Source organism: Pelodiscus sinensis, chromosome 5, assembly GCF_052426305.1.
Source record: "Pelodiscus sinensis isolate ZL-2025 chromosome 5, ASM5242630v1, whole genome shotgun sequence".
Classification (NCBI taxonomy): Eukaryota; Metazoa; Chordata; order Testudines; family Trionychidae; genus Pelodiscus; species Pelodiscus sinensis.
The window spans coordinates 9,585,973-9,606,482 of NC_143056.1; the positions used below are offsets into that span (position 1 = coordinate 9,585,973).

Sequence of the window (20,510 nt, forward strand, 5' to 3'; positions counted from 1 at the left end):
GTTGGTTTGTTTGCCTTATGGATCATGACTCATAGTCCATCTCATTGTGGCTTGAAACTTCTCTGCATGTTTTCAGTTTAATTTGATTTCACACTTCCGAAAAATAAACTAACCCCCCCCCAATGTACTTTAAAAATGTCTAACAGTGTTTACAGGATCAAGTCACGCAATCAGGAATGCTCAGTGGTCTGCCACGGTTGTAGTCAGGATTCACCCGTGTAATGTGCTGACAGTTCTCCTGCGCCATCAGTGATGATAACCATTCGACTGCATGTGTGTGTGCTGTGTTGGCTTGTATAAGTAGTCAACACAGCAGACAGAGCCCCCAAAACCCACAAAATCAGATAAGGATCAAAGGCACCCGGCCAAGTTTATTGTCAAACAAAGTACAGTAATAATTGTCAGTAGACTCTACAGAACCACTATGCATGTGTACCCTATAACAATGGACATGACTCAGGAACATGGGAATCGATCACTGCCTCCAGGTTGGACAAAATCAGCCCCTCCAAGACACTGCTTTATCTACAGGTACAAACAAATTCCACATCTGTTGTGTGTTTGGGGTATTCGATACGAGAGGACCTAGTAAACACCAAAGATAAACTAGATCTCTAACTTCATTATACACCGAAAAGGAAAGAAATGCAGAGTTACATAAATTCATCCCAATGAATGGGATAGGTAGCACAGACAATAACGCTACACCTAGGACAGTACACAAGATATTTAACTTTACAGATATAAGCATACATATACTTACTGCTATAAATCACACACAGTTCTACTGCTAGCAACTTACAGTTGTCAGACAGAAGGTCGTGGCCTCTTTCTTTCCCCATGCATAGAGGCATCCACAATGCATTTACTGGTAGGAACAGGCACCAACTTCTTAATTGCAGTGAGTAAGGGAGTGGGGACCCCATGCTCCACCCCTTCCACCGATTATGTTCTTCTCCTATATTTATACTCGCCTTGCTTGTTCTAATCCTCTCTACCAATCGATTATGTATTGATATTACGTATTTTATAAGGCACCTATTATGCTCAATTCAGAGTACATTCTGCCACGCAGGATATTGCTAAAACTTATATGCACAATTAACAGTTTCATGGCTTTACTCGGAACTTTTTGCTTATCAGAACAAAAGTACCGGTACAAGGTTGCTTGTCCTGTGTGTTTTTGACGTGGTCTCACTGTACCACGCTTTAATCTGCATTGTTATTCAAAACAATTCTTCAGCTCCCCTATTAACCCAAGCCTTGTCTGCATGCTTTGGGCGCACCAGACATGAACCAGGCCTGGAGTTGTGCTTTTCAGGGGGTCTGCACTGCAGTTGAGGCAGACGTTATTGTCAAGGCAAGGCCCTCCAACTTCCCTACGCACGTCACTCCTGATGTCGTCAGGTTGCTACCCTCTGATATTACTTAATTACCGCCCATCACCCTGCATCTTGTGGTTTGATGAGATCATTTCTGGCCATCATGATGTCATCTTAGACCCTTTCCTGAACCTGGGTCGGTATCTGTGGGGAGTCCTTTTTAACAGGCTGGTGGCACCATCCTTTTGGAATGTGCATTCAACTTCTGACCAGTACCAGTTACTGTTTTACAGCTAGTACTTAGCACCAATTACTGTCCTACAGCTGGGCCTATTACCAATTAGTGTTTTGCGCACTCAGCCCTGTTCTAGCTAAGTTCTGTGAGCAGGGACCTGCCTCTTGCTCAGAGCTTAGCTTTACTTTCTATTAGCAAGGTCTTGACCATTGTTAGCCAGGCCTGTGCTACGTGGACGTCAGTTTGGTCTCCATCTTACTACAACCACTACTAGATTTAATGCTGCATTGGAAAACTGTGGCATGTGCACATAAGTGGAAACACTCTTGTATCAAGGACACATTTGCCTTATACAACTGTGCGAGCCTAAAATATCAATATGCCGTTGATTGGTGTACATACGTGTTTGGACTGCAAAATCACTTATGGACTACAAAATCGAAGCGCCTTCCACACTTATTTTCTCGATCGTAGACCATTGTAAGTTTCTATTACAGGACAGTAGCAGTGTCTGACACAGCTGTTGACTTCTGTTCCTCAGAGTTTTAAAAAATAATTTGTGGTGTTTGTTTCAGTTCCAGCAACTTCGCGAGCAGATGGAAGCTGAGATAGGCCATCTGAAGCAAGAGAATGGTATCTTGAGAGATGCTGTCAGTACTTCTACCAATCAAATGGAAAGCAAGTATGTTCAGGAGTTCAGTGCCTCTGAGCCATGGGGTTTTTTTTTGTTTTTGTTTTTTCAAACCTAATGAGGCTTTCCCTGAGGTTAGTTCTCCTGGCCACTTCTAGCTATTCTGCTAATGAGTGGTGTGTGCTGCTGACCCTGTTTTCATAGCAGTGTCTTTAGAGCACTGGTATAGATCTATATTCTTAGGATGCATGTTCTGACACTTAATGAGTTGGGCCCCTAGGCCAAGATCTTCGAGTAGCTGTTGGCTTTGGTTGTCTCAATCTAAGACCCTGTAGGTTTTTCAGTAGGAGGGGGTGTGAGACCTTCTGCATAGCAGACCTCTTTTAAAGTTGGGCACCTGGAAAGTCTATTTATTTCTGACTATCATTGTCATAAATCACTGATCATCCTTACAAGAGTCTAGCTCAGGTCAAGTGATAACTGCAGCTGCTGTTCATCTTTCTTTATCTGCTTGTGTGGTGTTGTCTATAGTACAACAATACCCCCTTCTCTGACCTTAATGGCCTGTGAACAGGCTGCTGATCCCAAGAAGCTAGGAATGCCCGCTGCCTGTACTTGGTGCTGTACTGAGTTGGTTGGCTTCGGTGTAGGGATGTAATAGTGTAATCGATTAACCGATAAGCAAAAACTTCTAGGTTAATGCTATAGATGGCATGCATTTACCCCTCCCCCTACACACACAAACACTTGCCACTACATTTAGCTGCAGGCTGGCTGAGTCATGGCTCACTCTTGGTCCAGGACTACCCGCACTGTGGCTTCACATGTAAAGTGTATTAAGAGCCAGGCGGGCAGGCAGCCTGGCTCAGTTTCAGCTCACACCAGGTCTGGGAGCTCAGACCCCCTCAGACAGGGATTGCTGCCACCCTGTGCTGCTGCCTCTTTATCAGAGGCAGCAGTACAGGGCAACAGGCAGCCGGTCCACAAGGGGAGCTGTATGTTAAACTGGTTCACTTTGCGGACTAGCTCCCGCCTGCCACCCCGCACTGCTGCCTCTGATACAGAAGCAGCAGTGCGAGGTGGCAGGGGGCTCCTCGGGAATGGAACCTGAGCTCATTGGCTGCCGGCCCTGCCCCAGGGGACTATAGAATAGTCAGCTAACCAATGAGAATTCGTGAGGTTACTCAGCTATTCAATTGACTGATATTTAACATCCCTATTTCAGTGTAAGGTTAGTGTGGCTTGTTAAGTTTGGGTTTCCTTGCTGGACGCAGTGCGGGTCCCAGCAGACCTGTCACAGGGGCATACTTCCAACCCAATCCCCCTCCCCTCTCCTTCCCTTCCCCAGACCCAAACCTCTCCCCTCCCTGCTGTAACCCAGTCCCCTTTCTCCTCCAACCTTATGTCCCGGTCCCAACAGACACCACCGCTTGAAATGCAACCCCCACCTTTTCAATGGGAAAAATTGACCCCGAATAACATGTTTTCACTTAACATGATCGTTTTCTGAAACACATCTATTGTGTTAAATGAGGAATTACTGTACCTATCTCATTGAACTGGAAGGGGCCTTGAGCGGTCATTGAGTCAAGTCCCGTACCCTCATGGCGGGGCTAAGTACCATCCCTGACAGATTTGCCCCACATCTCTAAATGGCCTCCTCAAGAATTGAATTCACAAGCCTGGGTTTAGCAGGCTAATGCTCAAACCACTGAGCTATCCTTCCCCCCCATCAGGGCTTTGTGTTTGGGGGCACCCAGACATGTCTCTGCAGTTGACGTGGTTTGAGTCTCTCACACAGTTGCTGGACATATTCTGAAATTCGAAGTACTTCTGTTATCCCATGAGAATAAATGCGTATTAAAGACTGCTTCTAGAAGTACACTTTTGACTTGGCATTTGAATGTGTGCTGATGTTTCATTGACTCGATCCTTGTAATCTTAAGCAGTTGCCGCTCACATCATGAAAAACCAGTCATTGTTATTTTTTTAGGCAGTCTAGTGAACTGAACAAATTGCGTCAAGATTGTGCTAGACTTGTGAATGAACTGACAGAGAAGAATAATAAATTGCAACAGGAAGAGCTCCAAAAGAAGAATGCAGAGCAAACAATTGGTCAGCTAAAGGTGACTTCTGTTTCCTTTACTCCTCTGCAGTTACACTATGCCCTTAGCAGAGCCTATAATTCTTTGAGTGGGGGACATCTGCCTCTTGATATTTTAGGGTCTATGAGAAATTTGAGAGGAAATCTTGTTAAAGTAGCTATTGCCTGTAGGTATTAGTTCTGTATTCAGTCTTTCTCTGTCTGATAAAAATGGGTAATTACAATTGACAGAAAATAGCAGGCCAGAATTTGATGCTTCCTTTCTAGATCAACTTTGAACATTTTGGACTTTGGTGATTATGGACACTGCTATGTAACAATACTTCTGCAGACAATTGCTGCCTTCTAAAATAAATTTGGGTAACTTAACTCTCTGAATGTATTTGAACTGTCAAATGGTGAATGGAATAGTATCCTGTAGTAACTTATATAGGAAGCATTTCCCCCATATGACTTGCAAATTATGTAAGTGTCCTTTTGTTTTTGTGATTGGAATAATTTATTCAAATCTGTCTGTCATATCAAATATAGAAACAACATGCTATAGCTGCTAAATGAGTTAAGCTAGTTTTACTGACCTAGAATGTGTCTTTCTCCCATTCCTTCTCTTTGATAGACCAGTGGGCACTTTTCTTCCTATGTGGACATATATTTAAAAACAAATTCTGTAAAAAGAAAGCTAAAAATTTCAAAGCGAGTATGCTGGTAGAAAACTTGTTACTAAAAGAAAATCAATTTGCACGGAAAGAACCCATGAATCTCTGTTGCTGGAGAAGTGGTGTCCAAATTTTGGATAGGAAATGCAGATTTACCCAAGTTCTGGCACTTTTGAATTCGGACACTGCTTCCTGAACTTAATGAGTGACCTTTCCCTCTGTTGTAGAAACCTGTCTACTAATGAGCTGTGGCTTGGAATTCAGTTCAGAGTTTGGGATACAAAGCTGTTGAAATAGACCAGATGGGTCTAGGGTGAGGTCTGAGTGCTGGATGTTTGCCTTTGCTGTATGTGCAAGGGAGGGACATATCCTACCTTATATTGGATTGAGACAATAGGAACATCACTATGGATGGTGCACACTATAAACTTGCCTCACTGTTGGTGTGTTTCTCAGGGATTTGAAAAATCTGCACCCCTGAGAGATTTTCCCATCAACCCCTGAGCTGTGTCAACCTAACTCCTGGTGTAGACAGCTCTAGGTTGATGGGAAAATTCTTCTAACAGCCTAGCTACCCCTTCTTGAGGAGTTGGATTAGTTACAGTAATGAAGAACTCCTGTTGCTGTATTGAGTGTAGCTACTGATGTAGCCTTTTAAGTGTAGACATGGCCAAGAAAGTAGAGATGCACTCTGTTAAATAGCTCAGTATTTTCCTCTCTTCCAACTCCCACTCTCAATGTGAAGGTCCAACAGCAGGAAGCAGAGAGGAGATTGGAAGAAATGCAGGTCTACCTCAGGAACAGGATAGCAGAACATGAAGCAGCGCAACAAGGTATGAAATTGTTTCTGAATACTATGCAGTATAGCCATTCCTCCCCTTTCTTGCATGCAAAAAAGATATTGGATAAATAACGTTATGAGCTATATAGAAGGTTTAAAGGAAGTGGTTCATTCAATGTATTCTCTGGGTCCTACAGCTGACACCTAGGAAAATTGTGTTTCCATGCGGTGTCTCTGACATGGATTATTTTAAGCCCATGTCTACACTACTACAGAAAGTTGACCTAAGGTGGTATTCATGTTGCTGGAGTCAGCGTACCTTAGGTCAAGTTACTGTGGAGTCTACACCATGGGAGGTTGATTGGAGAAACTCTCCTGTCTACTTATCTAACTTTTCTTGTGGGGGCTAGAGTTCAGGGGTTAACTGGAGAGTGATCTGTGGTTGATTTGGTGGGTCTTCACTAGACCCGCTAAATCGACTGGCAGTGGGTTGATCTCAGGGTGTCTGTCTCTACCGTAGTGAAGAACTACTCTGCATTTGATGGGTTAAGTTGGAAACTACTCCTGTGCTTACTTAGATAAAAGCTTCTATTCAGTTTTCCCAATGCTTTGTTTAATTAAAACCTCGGTGTTTTGCTGCAGATGTGCAGAATAAGCTTGGGGCCAAAGAGAGTGAAATCCAGAGCCTGCACAGCAAACTGACAGATACAATAGTGTCTAAACAACAACTGGAGCAAAGGATGTTGCAGTTAATGGAGGCTGAACAAAAGAGGGTGACTGCCGAGGATTCTGCGCAATTGCAGGTGCAGGTACGGCTTTAATGTCTCCACACCACAAAGCTTGAATGAAGTCTTGTTTTAATAGATCTGAATGCAAGAATGAATAGATCTGAATGCAAGAATGAATACACTTGGTTCCAATGATCAGCTGACATCCTGTAAGATGCTCTGTTGCATCCGCATTGGACTCAAGCAAGCAGGCTTATGCTGCAAGGGTGTATGGAGTGGGAGGGCGTGGAATGTTCTTTTGTGGCACATAGCGTGTTGTTTTCCTTGCTATTCTTGACTTGACTTCCGATAAGATAATTGTAATTAAAAAAAAAACGTGTTATCCATACCATGTGGTGCAAGTGTAAATCCCTAATATGCAGCTTTAATAAGAGCTAGAAAACTTCTTGCCTATTTACAGTTGCTTTTCCTTTTGTGTTCTCGCACCATAAGGAGCTGATGGAGCAGGAAGTGGCTTTGAAAGCTCAGCTGCAGAAGTTTCATTCACAAATGGCAGCCCAGGTACAACGTGTCCAAAGACTCTCTACCTTTGGTCTTGCACTCTTAACTGGCTGATGCTTTTTCAAAAGCTGGTTGCAGCATTGACAGCTGGACATGCAATGTTGCATGTAGAAAGGTGCCATGTCTCTTTGGGCAGTAGAGCATGATGAAATATACTATACATTGTGTAATTCACATGAAAATCATGTCCACAACGTTAAGTTGGATGGTATAATTTCTTCAATCCAATGGCTTTTTCAATAGAGGCAAAAGATGACTCACGATAACATTTAGTTTTTCATGTTTAAACGCACTTGCTCTGCTTTCACATCTTTTTTTTTTTTTTGCACAGTGTAGCTAAACACCGTGTGTCAGATTTCAGAGCTTCATTGGAGACTCCAGTCACATCCAGAAACTTCCTGGCTTCTGGGTTGCACTGACTAACAAGCTGACTCTACACAACCAGCTGTAGAAATCCGCTTTCTTAGAAAAGCCCACTTGAACTTTGTGTGCTTTAATGCAGGCACAAATGGAACAAGTGTAGAGATTCCGAGATCCTTGCCTGTGAATCCTGCATGGACACATTTGCTATCCCATCATAAAATCTAAAACCAGCAGAGACCAGAGGGAGCATCTAGCCTTACTTCCTGGATAACACGGGCCATAGGGTTTCTCGGGAATAACTGCCTTTTGAACTAGAACCTCTTTTAGAAAAATATCCAATATTGACTTAAAAATCCTCCACAACCCTTGGTAGGGTGCTCCAATGGTTAATTACCCTCCCTGTCAACGACAAATTGTAAACAACAAATTGTTCTTTCATGAATTCCGGAGTGGTGGGGAGGTGACGGATTTGCCTTGTGATTTTGAGGGAGAGCAGGGTCTCCCTCAGTGTGGACTAAGTGGGGACTTGTGTAAACATCTGGAATGGCTTGTGCTGAGGTTGCTTGGGAGATAACCGGAGAGCTGTTGGCTCGCTTTGATTGCAGTCTCCCTCCTAATGTTCTCTGCCAGTTACTATGAGCGGGGGAAACCACGGCTGGTGTGTTGAGGGCAGATGGCAGTATTTCTCCGCGTGTGAGGATTTTGTATGGGGGGGAGCCCACTGGAAGAGAAGACTCTCTACAGCAGGGTTTCCCAATTCTATTTGGCCACGGAGCCCTTTTAAACTCTAAAGAATTTCGCGGAACCCCTAAGAACAGTCTCCCATATGGAGCAGGGTGTCGGAGCAAGCTGGGAGTGTGGGGTCTTGGTGGGAGGAGGGGAGTGAGTGAGGGATTTGAGTGTGGGGTCTAGGCACAAGGGGGGTTGCTTGCCTGGCTTGGCACTCCAAGCAGTAGGCTCTTGTTCCCTCAGCAGGGGGGCAGGAGATGGAGATCAGTCTCCTCCCTCCCCCCCCCCCCCCGCACCGCCCCCCCCATGCCGTGGGGATCTCAGTGCAGCTGCAGCGCCAGGTCAGGCTTCCTGCTGGTTGGGTGTGGGTGGGTGGGTGGGTGGGGGTGTGTGTGTAAACCTTGACTTTCCCTGCCACACCAGACTCTGTTGCTTCCCCAGCAGGGTGGCTAGAGGTGTAGGGGGAGAGAGCAGCAGTGCACGGGGGATGGGGTGGTGCAGCCCCAGTGGGAGCGGGAGATAGAGCCCAAGTGTGCCCTTAGGTGGGAGGGGGGGCGGGCAGAGCCTCAGCCGAGTTTTGCGCTGCCCCTAACGGGGCGCAGACGGCAGTTTAAAAATGCCGAGGTCCGGGAGCGGTTACTTGGCACCTTGGACCCAGCCACCCCTCCCGTCCCGGCAGCAGTGACTGCTGTAACAAGCCGCCACTTGCACACGAGGAGGAGGGAGGCTGCGTGGCACCAGAGGCCCCACGGGACGGGCATTCCTGTGGGGCGAGGAGGGGGTTTTGCGGTGGTGGGGCAGCTGCAGTGGGTAGTGGAGCGGCCAGAGAGGCACACCCCCAGAAGCCTGTCCCTGCTGCCACAGCTCCAATGGGAGCTGCCTATGGGCTGTGCAGGGGGCATGGGAGTAGAATTTTCTCCTGGAACCCTGAGTTTCACTTTGCAGTACCCCAGGGTTCCCCAGAACCCCATTTGGGAAACACTGCTCTACAGTATTGAGGTACAACACTGTACGAGAACTCTCGCGGTTACAGGTCCATATTGCCTGCCAATTGGCGCTCAGACCAGTGTGGGCGGTGACTTTGAAATGGTATAAACTCATGTTGCTGTTCTTTGGCCAGGAAACATTGGATATTGGCCTGTGCCCGTTTCATACATAGACTCATAGACTTTAAGGTCAGAAGGGACCATTATGATCATCTAGTCCGACCCCCTGCACAGTGCAGGCCACAGAATCTCACCCACCCCCTCCTAGAATACTCCTCTCACCTATATCTCAGATATTGAAGCCTTCAAATACTTTGAAGACCCCAAGATGCAGAGACTCCTCCGGCTGTGATCTGTACCCCATGCTACAGAGGAAGGCGAAAAACCTCCAGGGCCTCTGCCAATCTACCCTGGAGGAAAATTCCTTCCCGACCCCAAATATGGCGATCAGCTAAACCCTGAGCATGTGGGCAAGACTCACCAGCCAGACACCCAGAATGTCCAGCCAATGTTATTTTTGTCTCCGCTTAGAAAAGGACTTTTTAGTCATTGCTTTACACTCTATTTTTTGTTCTTTGCAGAGCTCTGCTTCCGTCCTGGCAGAAGAACTGCAGAAAGTGTAAGCATCCCTTCTCCTGTATGTTTATGGAGGTGTTGCCAGCTCCGTATGCAGAAACTCTGAATTCACGCTTGGCACCTACGAGAGGGATTTGTGAAGGAAATGCTGTCACTCCAGCTTTTTACTTTCCCTCTTGGAAGCTGTGAAATTTCTTCCCGTGAATTTCCTCTCCTTGCTCCGGACTTGGAGAACATAGTGTGTGGCTGTGTGCGCCGGGCAGGAGTGAGTGCTGCCCCTCCTGAAGTGTATGGCCCAGTGTTTTGTGCAGGGCCATGAGAATGCTAGGACAGCCTCAGAAGCAGAGCTCCTGGAGGTGTCCTACTGCGGGGGGCAGGGTGCTGTGATGCTCCAGGCTTCCTGCATGTCTTGTAAACTATTGGCAAGCAGTAAAACAAAGACAAAAATCTCTTCATATCCAAAACACTCTGCCAACAGGAATAATTCTAGCAGGCTTGATTTTGGGGGCCAGCATATTCTTTAAGTGTAGCTTAACACTGTACGTGCGTTTCTGTCTGAAAGGTCTTGTTGCAAATGACTCGCCATCTCTTCTTTGTACAGAATTGCAGAAAAGGACAAACAGATAAAGCAGGTGGAGGACTCGTTAGTCAATGAACATGCCAGTCTAACCAGCAAGGAGGAGGAGCTCAAGGTATAGGAAAACCCCATGGTGAAGGAAACTGAATGACTAATGAGCAAGCTCACTACAGAAGCTTTGTGAACTGAAAGCCACAAAACCAGCATCTTGCATCCCCCTCCCCCCATTGCCTTCATTGATGTTCCTGTGGGCATAGGAGTCTGCTTGCATAGATCTTTCCCTGGGACTGGGTTTTGGATGGGCTAGAGTTTAGCTTATTGCCCTTCTCCTAGGCCTTGTCTACACCACAGTGGAAGGTCGAAGTAAAATGCGTGACTCCAGCTATATTAATTGTGCAGCTGGAGTTGATGGATCTTGCATCGCATTTCTGCGCTGTCCACGCAGCGGGAGGCCAATGGGAGCTAATGTTTCCGTTGGCTTCCCTTGTTCTTCATGAGGAGCAGGAGTAAAGGGACACCCCTAGGGTGTGATATAGCATGAAGATTGACCGTGGCAGCGTTGCTCTTCTTCATAGTGTAGACGTGTCCCATGTGTCTAAAAGTAACTCCCCTGGGGACCCGGAATTTAGTCATTGAGGATGCTCAGTAAAGACTGAGCAAGTTCAACCTCTGCACGATCAAGTCCAGAAAGAACAAAAGGAATGAACTTGTCTTAAGTATTAACTTCATAAAATCTTGTGATAAAGAAACATAATAACTGTAGTTTAATTTGTACAACATAAATACTTCTTAACCCCCTTGGATTATCTTCACAGTTGCACATAAATGCAAATAAAAACAAATTAAATGTAAACAGATCCAGCCCCACAGAATACCGTGAAAAGAAACTCAGAGCTCCCAAAAGTTTAGGCTGAGTCTAATGTAGGGTCTTTGGCCTCTGAAGTCTATACAGCTTGCTGAATCAAAAGCTCTGCAACATCTTTTCTCCACTTGGTTGTAGAAACCTCCAAGTTTTAGACTCTTCTTCTGAAATCGCTAATCAGCTAACGAAGTACCAACCAGCCACTCAGTTTAAGGAAATACTTTAAACTAAAAAAAGCGCCCTATTGCAAAATGCTTGAGGTGTTGGGGAAACAGCCTGCTTCCTGCTCCTATAGCCCAGCGTCTCCCACTTAGTACGTGGCCTCTTGCAAAGCACTTACCCTGGCTACTTGTTCTCGTGGAGTCTGACCCCACCAACAGGGAACCTGTGGGAGCATCCCCAAAACTACCACACCCACGTCCAGAACTTCTGGATGCAGTGTGTTAATTATGCATCTGCCTTGCAATAGTGACCCAGCTCCAACCCAGTCTTAGCCTATCCCAGGAGATCTCATCAGCCCCCATCTCCCTGCTAGGCATGTGGGTTACACAAGCTGATGAATTTCAAGGAAGTAGGGTTGCCAGGTGTCTGGCTTTTGACTGGAAAGTCAGTTCAAAGAGGGAGTGTCTGGCTACGGTGGCCTGGAGAGAGCTCAGGCTGTAGGGTGTCACAGTGAGCAGGGTGAGGGGCTCTCAGTGGGAATGGAGCTCTGGGAGGAAAGGAATGTGAGCTCCCTGCCCAAGTCGGCACTTCCCCCAGTCACGTTCTCAGGTAGCTCCAGGGCAGGAAGGGCTTGAGTGAGCTGCTGGGCAGGCTGCTCGGGGAGTTGGGAGGCTGCGTCCATGCTGCCTGATGGCTGCCATGCAGCTGCAGCGCTTTTCTGACCTGCCTTGCCGAGGGTTGCCAGGTGTCTGGTATTCTACCGGACAGGCCCTCTGTCCTGTTAAAAAATTAGAAAATACCGGACGTGCAATGTCTAGTATTTGCTGGTTTTCCAGTGTGGCGCCTGACGGAAGCCTGGTGGGGGGAGTGGCTGTGGGGTGGGGCGTGATTGGTGCTGGGAGCCTCTGGTTGCGTGTGAGGAGGAGGGGAAACTCTGTCCCTGCTTCTGAGCGCTGGCCAAGCGCGTGGTGGAGCCGCAGCCGGACTCGCTTCGCCGGGATTGTGTGCGGTACGGGCAGCGCCCTGGAATCTGCACGTGCCTGGGCCAGTCCCACTCCCCACTAGCCGATTCGCTTCTCTCCTCCCCCCAACCACCTCCGGCCAGTCCCACTGCCTCCAACCCTCCCCTCCCCACTGGCCACCCCTCCCCTGACCTCCCCTCCTCCCCCCCTTCCTCCTGGCCAGCCCCACTCCCCTCCCAGCCAGTCCCTTTTTCTCCCACCCTCTCCCGATCAAGTGTCTGGTATTTTTTTTTTTAAAAGACTACTTGGTAACCCTAGCCCTCCCTGGGGCTTGTGGGTCCTTTGGAGCACCTCAGGCTGGAGCTGAGTGGTAGAGACCAGTGAGCGATGGAGGAGGGGAGGGAGCAGAATGTGTGGGGTGGAGCCTCGGCAGGAAATGAGGTGGAGCCTCAGGAGATCCCGTTTTCAGACGTTAGAATGTTGGCTGCCCTACAAGGAAGTTGGGGGTTATCTTCGTGTTAATGTTAGGCTCTTAGCAAAAAGTTGAATGTCATACTTACACTGGAGAATATGGAAAGATTGAAATAATGTCTTAAAAAATGAAATTAATTTTTCTTTTTCTCTGTAGCTTGTACAGAATGTGAATTTTTCCCTAAAAGCAGAGATGCAAAAGTTACAGGCTCTGACAAATGAACAGGTAAAAATAATCATTTTGTTAATTCATTAAGTGCCAGATTCTGCCACGTACATACCAGATCGGTACCTTTCTCTGGGTATGTCTACACTACCACCCTAGTTCGAACTAGGGTGGTTAATGTAGTCATTCGAAGTTGCAAATGAAGCCCGGGATTTAAATATCCCGGGCTTCATTTGCATCATGCCAGGCGCCGCCATTTTTAAATCCCCGTTAGTGCAAACTCTGTGCCCACGGCTACACGAGGCACGGAGTAGGTAGTTCGAATTAGGCTTTCTAATTCGAACTATCGTTACACACAAGGAGTAACGGTAGTTCGAATTAGCCTAATTCGAACTACCTACTCCGTGCCACGTGTAGCCGCGGGCACGGAGTTCGCACTAACGGGGATTTAAAAATGGCGGCGCCCAGCAAGATGCAAATGAAGCCCGGGATATTTAAATCCCGGGCTTCATTTGCAACTTCGAATGACTACATTAACCACCCTAGTTCGAACTAGGGTGGTGGTGTAGACATACCCTTTGAGAGTACCCCCACCAATACCAATGAAATGCTTCTTGAGGGAGAGTAAAAATATGAGGGCTACAGATTTGGGCTAATTAGAGATAAAATTTGAAATTGAACCACTAAGGGATTTTTTTAAAAGTCTGGTTATTTAACATCCCAATTAGTGGAGTAAACCATTTTAATTTATTTTTCATATGGATTCATTTAAATTTTCAAACCTATTCCTCCAGGACTCCATGTTCACAATTGTGAATTCAGATACTATGATTGCATGTTCATTCTTGACAACTATATAAAATAATCAGATATGCTCAATCTTTCCTGGGGCAATGCTAAAATTCTGGCCCTTGGCATTTCAGTCCAGTGGCCAAGTGTTTAAAATAGTTGAAAGCCCTTTTTCCTCATCAGAAGAATGCTAGATATCTGAGAGCACTGATGCAGAGTGCCAATTGTTAACCATATAATGTGAAGATGCAAGTTTGCAGCCTTTAAAAATGAATGAAGAGAATGTTATTCCTTCAATTATGCTGGACACTAATAAAGTGAAAGAACCAGCAAAACTGACATGATTCCAGCTTGAAATATTGGGGAATCTGAGGCTGATTGAGTCTTATGATGTAATATGTTAAGACTGTGCTAATCCTCTTTCTATCTAGGCTGCTGCTGCACATGAACTGGAGAGGATGCAGAAAAGGTAGATTAAATAAAATAAATCCAACCAGCATTTGGTAAACAATTTTTGTAGGTCTTTGTTTATACCTTTGTTCATTGAATTGATGCTTTTTGTAAGAAAGGGGAAGCATTTTAACTGTGTTATTTACTGTCTCAGTGTTCATATGAAAGATGACAAAATAAGAGCACTTGAAGAGAAGCTACGAGAACAGCTTGCCCAGATTTCAAACACAAGGGAAGATTTTAAGGTACTGTACTCTTATGTGGTTAGCTGATTTGTAACATTTCCTAAATATCTGAAAGATTCTGACCAGTGTAAACAACTACTCTGATTTGTGGAGCGGGACTATGTATTTTCAACAGTTAAGATTGTAAAGAGAAATATGCGGGGGAGGTCTAGGTTGGATATTAGGAAAAACTATCCCACTAAGAGGGTGGTGAAGCACTGGAATGGGTTACCTTGGGAAGTGGTGGAATCTCCATCCCTAGACATTTTTAAGTCTCAGCTTGACAAAGCCCTGGCTGGGTTGATTTAGTTGGGATTGGCCGTGCTTTGGGCAGGGGGCTGGATTTGATGACCTACTGAGGTCTCTTCCAGCCCTAGAATTCTATGTGATATTGTTGGCATCCTTTCTGGAGGTTGCTGTAGTATCAGCAAGCTACACAACTGAGTATATCCATGTTAAAATCCATTTAAATGTACTAGTTGCAGCTGTGAAGATTAATGCCTCTAAATAGTTAACACAGCTTCTGAAAAAGGGCAGCATGTTCAGAAATAATCATTACAGGCTTTTTTGAATTTGTACTTGAAACGTATCTCTCTCCCCCCCCCTCCCCCCCTGTTCGTGTGTACGTGGCTTGGATTGCTGTGGTGGTGTTGATTCGATTACAACTTTTTCTTAAAATCTAAATACAGGTTAAAAGATCTGATTTTTGGTTTTCACTTAGAACTTCTCATCTGTTATATTGTGGGTAGGCCATTGATTAACAGGTATAGCTCTGCCAACTTTGAATTTCTTTATGCAGAGCATTTCTGTATGCACAGCAGCGAACTGTTTACAAAGCAAATAATGAAACCTGTCCAATGAATGTAGACCCAATATAAAGCAAGGCCTGCTTGCCATGCAGAGCTTGGATTTTTGCTTTCTAATGGTATTTCCTTCAGCACAAATGGGATAGCAATTCTGTGTCTCTTCCCAAAGAAGACTGGCTCTACTGCGAGTTGAGACAACCTTAAGGTTGGCTTAAGATACACAATTCCAGCTACATAAAATACATAGCTGGAGTCAGCTTACCTTAAATTGAGCTTGGTGCCGTCTTCACAGAGGGAGGGAGTCCAATGGGAGCAAACACTCCTTTCAGCTTCCCTTACTCCTTGCGGGGAGTAGGAGTGTACCGGTGCCAACTGAGGCAGCCCTCAGTGTTTAGTTGAGCGGGTCTTGACTAGACCTGCTAAATCAAACACCAGAAGATCAATCTCTGGCTGAGCAAATGAAGACATGGCCCTAGTGTAACCCATAAAGCAAGAGTATTCAGTGGGCAGACCACAATCCAAATGAGAACTGCCAGATACCTTTCAACAGACCACAAAATGTTTTTATTTACTTATCATTACAGTTTTTTTCCCCCTCTGGAATTTAGACCTTGACTATTCCTTGATGAAGAAATTTTGCCCCTTGATACAAAATAGACTACTCCTGCCATAAAAGCTGTAGCAATGCCGGGAGTGGTAGCCCTTTTGTGTCAGAAAGGAAAGACAAAAATGGGATGAGTAACCTCTCAATCATAACTATTTGTGTGAATCTCTGATCTTTAGATTATAAATGATTTAAAACACGTTTAATTTTTTTGAAAGTCTTTTGGAATCCAGTTGAAGTGCGTGACGTCTCCAGCTTTTTTTCACCACGTACGATTCGGTGAAATAAACACAAATTTTGTGAAATGTCTCTGTTTTGCCCCCTCCCCCCCAAAAAAAACCCCAAAACACATAGCTCCAATCACAGCCTTTGTTGTCTATCTTCGTTATACTATTTTCCTGTCTAAATTGCTTTGTAAAGCTTTGGGGTAGAAACCATGTGTTTTGTATTAAGTGCTTAGCATGCTTTTAAGGATTCTGAAAATCATTGGTAAAAGCAATGGAAGCCAGGATCTAAAAATCTGTGCTGATAGAGCTAAATGTAGATTAAAAAAGACTGCATGATGAGTAACTGTATTTCCTGCCTTCTCTGACACATGTAGACAAATAGCTGTAAAATGGACTTAAGTGCATAGAAACTGATCAGTAAGGGTCCAGCTACAGTGTTGATGCTTTCAGAACAGAAGATAAGCATGCATTGAACCCATGGATCCTAAATTCATTGTTATCTCCAGAGTGTGTAAAGAAACATCTTTGCTGTTCTGCTTTTCAGTGTCAGATGAAGGTGTGCATCCCAAACAGTACTAAGGGTCTGTCTAAACCGCACCCTTCTGTCAGATTAAGCTATGCAAATTTACACAGTGCCAGATTTCAGAATGAGGCGCTACTCCAACAAATCCCCTAGCCCTTGTGGAACGAGGTTACAGAGATGCTGGAATAGCATGCCTGCTATTTTGGGAAATAGCAGGCACTTTTAAAGACGCGGCATTGCTATTTCGGGATACTTCCAGTATCCCCAAAGAGCCATGCAGTCTAGACGTACCCTGCGTTGGTGCCTGTTTCTTGGAGAGGTGAAAACTCTCTGCAATTATTTGTGTAACTGGTGGGGAGAAAAATGTGTTCATTAGAAGACAGTGTTGTTCCAAAAATAGCAATCTAGAGTGGCACTCTGTTTAATTATCTTGGTTTGCCAGTGAAGATGGGGTTCTGTTTCTCCTGCACTCTATAGAAAAACTGCTTTGTCACCATGAGTGATTCTCAAAGGCAGAAGAAGGACCCACAGAAGGATTACTTGCCGTCTTGTAGGCATCCAATTCTACATCTGGAGAGTGCAGTACCCCGCAAACATGTTTTTTGCTGTGTTCGTACACGTTCTTGGGTATCCTGGCAAGTGATATTTGAACCTATGCTGCACACAGTGAGCATTTTGTAAAATCCAGTCCTCAAGCACTAGCTTGACATAGTTAAGTGGTTTACTGAAGGAGGATAGACTAGATTTCTCTGTCATATACTGGATACAGTCTGATCCCCTGCCTGGGGATGAGGACTCTTTCTCTTGACTTTCTGGGGCCAAAAGTCTAAGAAAAAGGGAAAAGCAACTCTCTGTGCAGCCTTGTGACTGTGCTGCTGAATTTCTGTGGAAGAAGCCGCTGTCTTTGCTTGCGATTTGTTACATGGTTGATGATAGAAAACAAAGTAACTTGGAGATGTAGCTCTGAACTGATGGCTTGCTGTCACTTTCCAGAATCTTAAGGAGCAAAACGAAGCTTTGCAGTTGGAAGTTCAAAAGCTGCAAGCTCGCTTGTCTGACCAGGTACAGTCGATATTTACAGATGTCTTATTAAATAGCCGGGGTTGCTGGGTTTGGTTTCAAAGAGACCTACTTTTGAACCAGGGTCCCTAGGCGAGCTAGTTGAAAACTCAACTGCTTTTCCTATTGCTTTTGGATCTCTGGCTTCACTCTCGCAAGATGGAAGGTCCCTTGTGACCCTAACCTGATGGATGCGCAGCAGCTTGGAGTTAAGTTGCTGGATATAAAGACTCCAACAGAGATCCTCAGGAAGCCAATATTGAGTCAAAAGCCTGGGAACAGGTTGCCCAAGCAGTTGACAAGCCAATCTCATTGGTTAACTATAACTTGGTAAACTGTGCTATACCTTTTCCCCCACTAGGATGTGTCAAAACATAGGAGACCACTCTTTCTCCTTGTACGTGCCACCTGCCCAAACAGCCCCTGGGCCACTTAGAGATCACACCTCTAGGTTCAGAATCCCTGGGAGTGTTGTTTTTTCCCTGTGAACAGGCTTCTCCTTCCCCTGTGGCACTGATGATCTCTCAGACAGTTGACTATAATAATAGCTCAGCTGGCTGGGGCTTATTGCAGTAGATAGCATGGAAGGAGTCCCATTTCATTATGATGGATGAGGCTTATTCCCCTGATTGAGCTAATCCGTGAGATGACAGACCAGTGCCCCATGACGGGAGCTGGTATGGGGCACTTTAAAGGGACAGCTCTTGGTCATGCCACAGGGCGAGCCCTGGCTGTGCTAATGGGGTAGGGGATTTCTTGGTCTCTGTCTGTCCTGGGTCACTGTAAGTGGCTGTGATGCAAGGCTGAGTGTGGAGATGGAGCCAGTGGTGTGGCTTTCCCCATTTGCATCCCATGGCAGGATGTTACCATGAGCCTGAGCCATTTAGCCCAAGGTTTCAGTGTATTCTCTCACACAAGGGAGTGGGAGGTGCAAGAAACCTTGCCGCTGACATTTAGCTCTGGGTGTATGTTGTAAGGGCTTCTGCATTAGCTCCCCTTCATCTCATCTGATGAAGTTGGTGTTACCCATGAAAGCTCATACGAGATATATTTTTGTTAGTCTCTAAGGTGCCACAGGACTACTCCACTGTTTTTGGTGCTCTTGATTTCGCTGCAGATGTAAATAGCGCCAGTAATTCTGTGCGTTCATGCAGGTTGTCTGCTAACGCTGGTCCCTCAGCCTGAGGATTGGTCTCGTCTCCACTCCACACTGACGCTTTTACCACAATGTGTCCCCCTCACCTTCCTGTTTCCAAATGGAATTGGCCCATAGCTTTCCCTTTAAAGGGCGTGTCTACGAGAGGCCTCTTGTTCTGTGGCAGTGGCCTGTCCTCTGCAGAAGGGGCTTGCGACAGAACAAGAGGCAACGGTGTCATATATTCCTTAGCCAACCAAAACGCGAGGCTCCTACCTCTGGAACGGCTCCATTGTTCTACGGTGTGACAGTTAGAGGTGCCCAACTGGCACCTCGCAGCCCCACCTCCTTTGTGGGTGTCATGAGAGAGGCTGCTGCCAGCATGCACTGCTGTTGGGCCTGGCCTAGGTGTAAAAGCCAGAGCCTGGTGCGTGATGCCCCATAGTTTTGGAAAATGTGGAAACTCTAACCTTGGTTGCATTAGTAGGTGTTCTTGTCTGTCTGTGGGGAGCTGTGAGCTGGGGGCTCTCAACTCCTGCCAACGTTGTCTGAGTGAGGGGGCAGTTGGCACATCATGAGGGCAAGCCGGATCTTCAAAACGTCTTGCAGTTTGTGAACTAGTATGAAGCGTATAAAAGTTGGCCTGACCTAGTTCCCTTGTTCTAAATGGCTTCAAATTCCTCTTTCCAGCAGCACATCGTGAGGGCTGCACATTATGAAAACTCTACCCCCTGGACTGGTTTAATTCCAAAACTGACCAGTCCTTTCTTTTACTATAATCTTAAACCAGCATTTATCCAATTGGTGATCGACTTTTCCTACTTCAATTTGTAGGCTAACAAAGAACTGCTGGAGCAAATGGAAAGGAGGTAAGGGGTATTTAGTTCTCATCAAGGAAGCTAAAATACCAACTCGATCCTATGGTAGCAAGGGTACTGATTTTTTTCCCCCTGAAAATCTCTTGTACGGACAGCTGTTTCTCCCTGGAGTATCTTGTAACATGTTTGTTTAATTTCTCAGTATTACCGAAAAGGATGAGAAAATAAAGACGATTGAAGAACTATTGGAAGCTGGGCTCATAGAAGTGGCTAATAAGGAGGAAGAATTGAAGGTAAAAATCTCTCCCACTATTATTATCAGTGGTAAAGGAGAGACTGTGGTCTGATGTTATGTGCAAGTTTTTATCTTTGGGTCCCCATGTTAGTGTTCCAGAACATTTCCTTTGAGCAGGAAGTGGGACCTCCTTGAGGCCAATGTGTTCACATCCTGCTGTTTGGTGTTTTTTGTGTGTGTGTTGTTTTTTTGTTTTTTTGTTTTTTTTTGGTGCACTAGCTAGAACAGTATATTCTTACCCTAGGGGGCTTTGGTTATGTCCTGGTTGGCAAGAAATAGAACAAGTACGATCATGGATGTATGTATCCAGAGTAGCTAGTGACATCTAGAAAGTTATTTAAATTCTTGAGATTATTACTTTGCTTTCTCTAATTTTTCTATTCTAATGGCTATTGGACGGTGTCAATTGTAAACCAATCATACTTGCTTTTACTATCTACCTAGAAGTGTTTGTAACTACATCAAAATAGAAGAACAAGTTTGCATGGTAGGAAGCCCAGACAGCCACAGTAGCAAAAAACACGACCTGCTTCCCTCTGCAGCTGGCTAGAGGCCTGCCCCTTTCCGATAAAACATCCATCTGCGCATAGAGATCTGTGCACTTGCAAGTGGCATGCTCCGTGATTGAAATGTGGCTCTCTAGGAATGAAGCCATTTTCTGTGAAAAAGCTACCGTCTGCACTAAAAGCAACAGCCTGGTGGTTAAGC

General features: G+C 45.5%; 1 protein-coding gene across 13 annotated transcripts in view; it reads left to right on the plus strand.

Moving 5' to 3' along the window:
• Window positions 1–20,510, plus strand: part of KTN1 (kinectin 1) — a 119,556-nt gene that overhangs the window by 57,406 nt on the left and 41,640 nt on the right. For all 13 annotated transcript variants that reach the window (XM_089778300.1, XM_089778295.1, XM_089778301.1 and 10 more), the window contains 13 exons: window positions 2,133–2,239; window positions 4,182–4,314; window positions 5,694–5,781; window positions 6,372–6,538; window positions 6,950–7,018; window positions 9,678–9,715; window positions 10,274–10,364; window positions 12,864–12,932; window positions 14,093–14,130; window positions 14,266–14,356; window positions 17,489–17,557; window positions 19,524–19,558; window positions 19,710–19,800. In XM_089778300.1, the coding sequence (XP_089634426.1) occupies window positions 2,133–2,239; window positions 4,182–4,314; window positions 5,694–5,781; window positions 6,372–6,538; window positions 6,950–7,018; window positions 9,678–9,715; window positions 10,274–10,364; window positions 12,864–12,932; window positions 14,093–14,130; window positions 14,266–14,356; window positions 17,489–17,557; window positions 19,524–19,558; window positions 19,710–19,800 (1,086 nt within the window). The remainder of the gene's footprint in view (window positions 1–2,132; window positions 2,240–4,181; window positions 4,315–5,693; window positions 5,782–6,371; window positions 6,539–6,949; window positions 7,019–9,677; window positions 9,716–10,273; window positions 10,365–12,863; window positions 12,933–14,092; window positions 14,131–14,265; window positions 14,357–17,488; window positions 17,558–19,523; window positions 19,559–19,709; window positions 19,801–20,510) is intronic.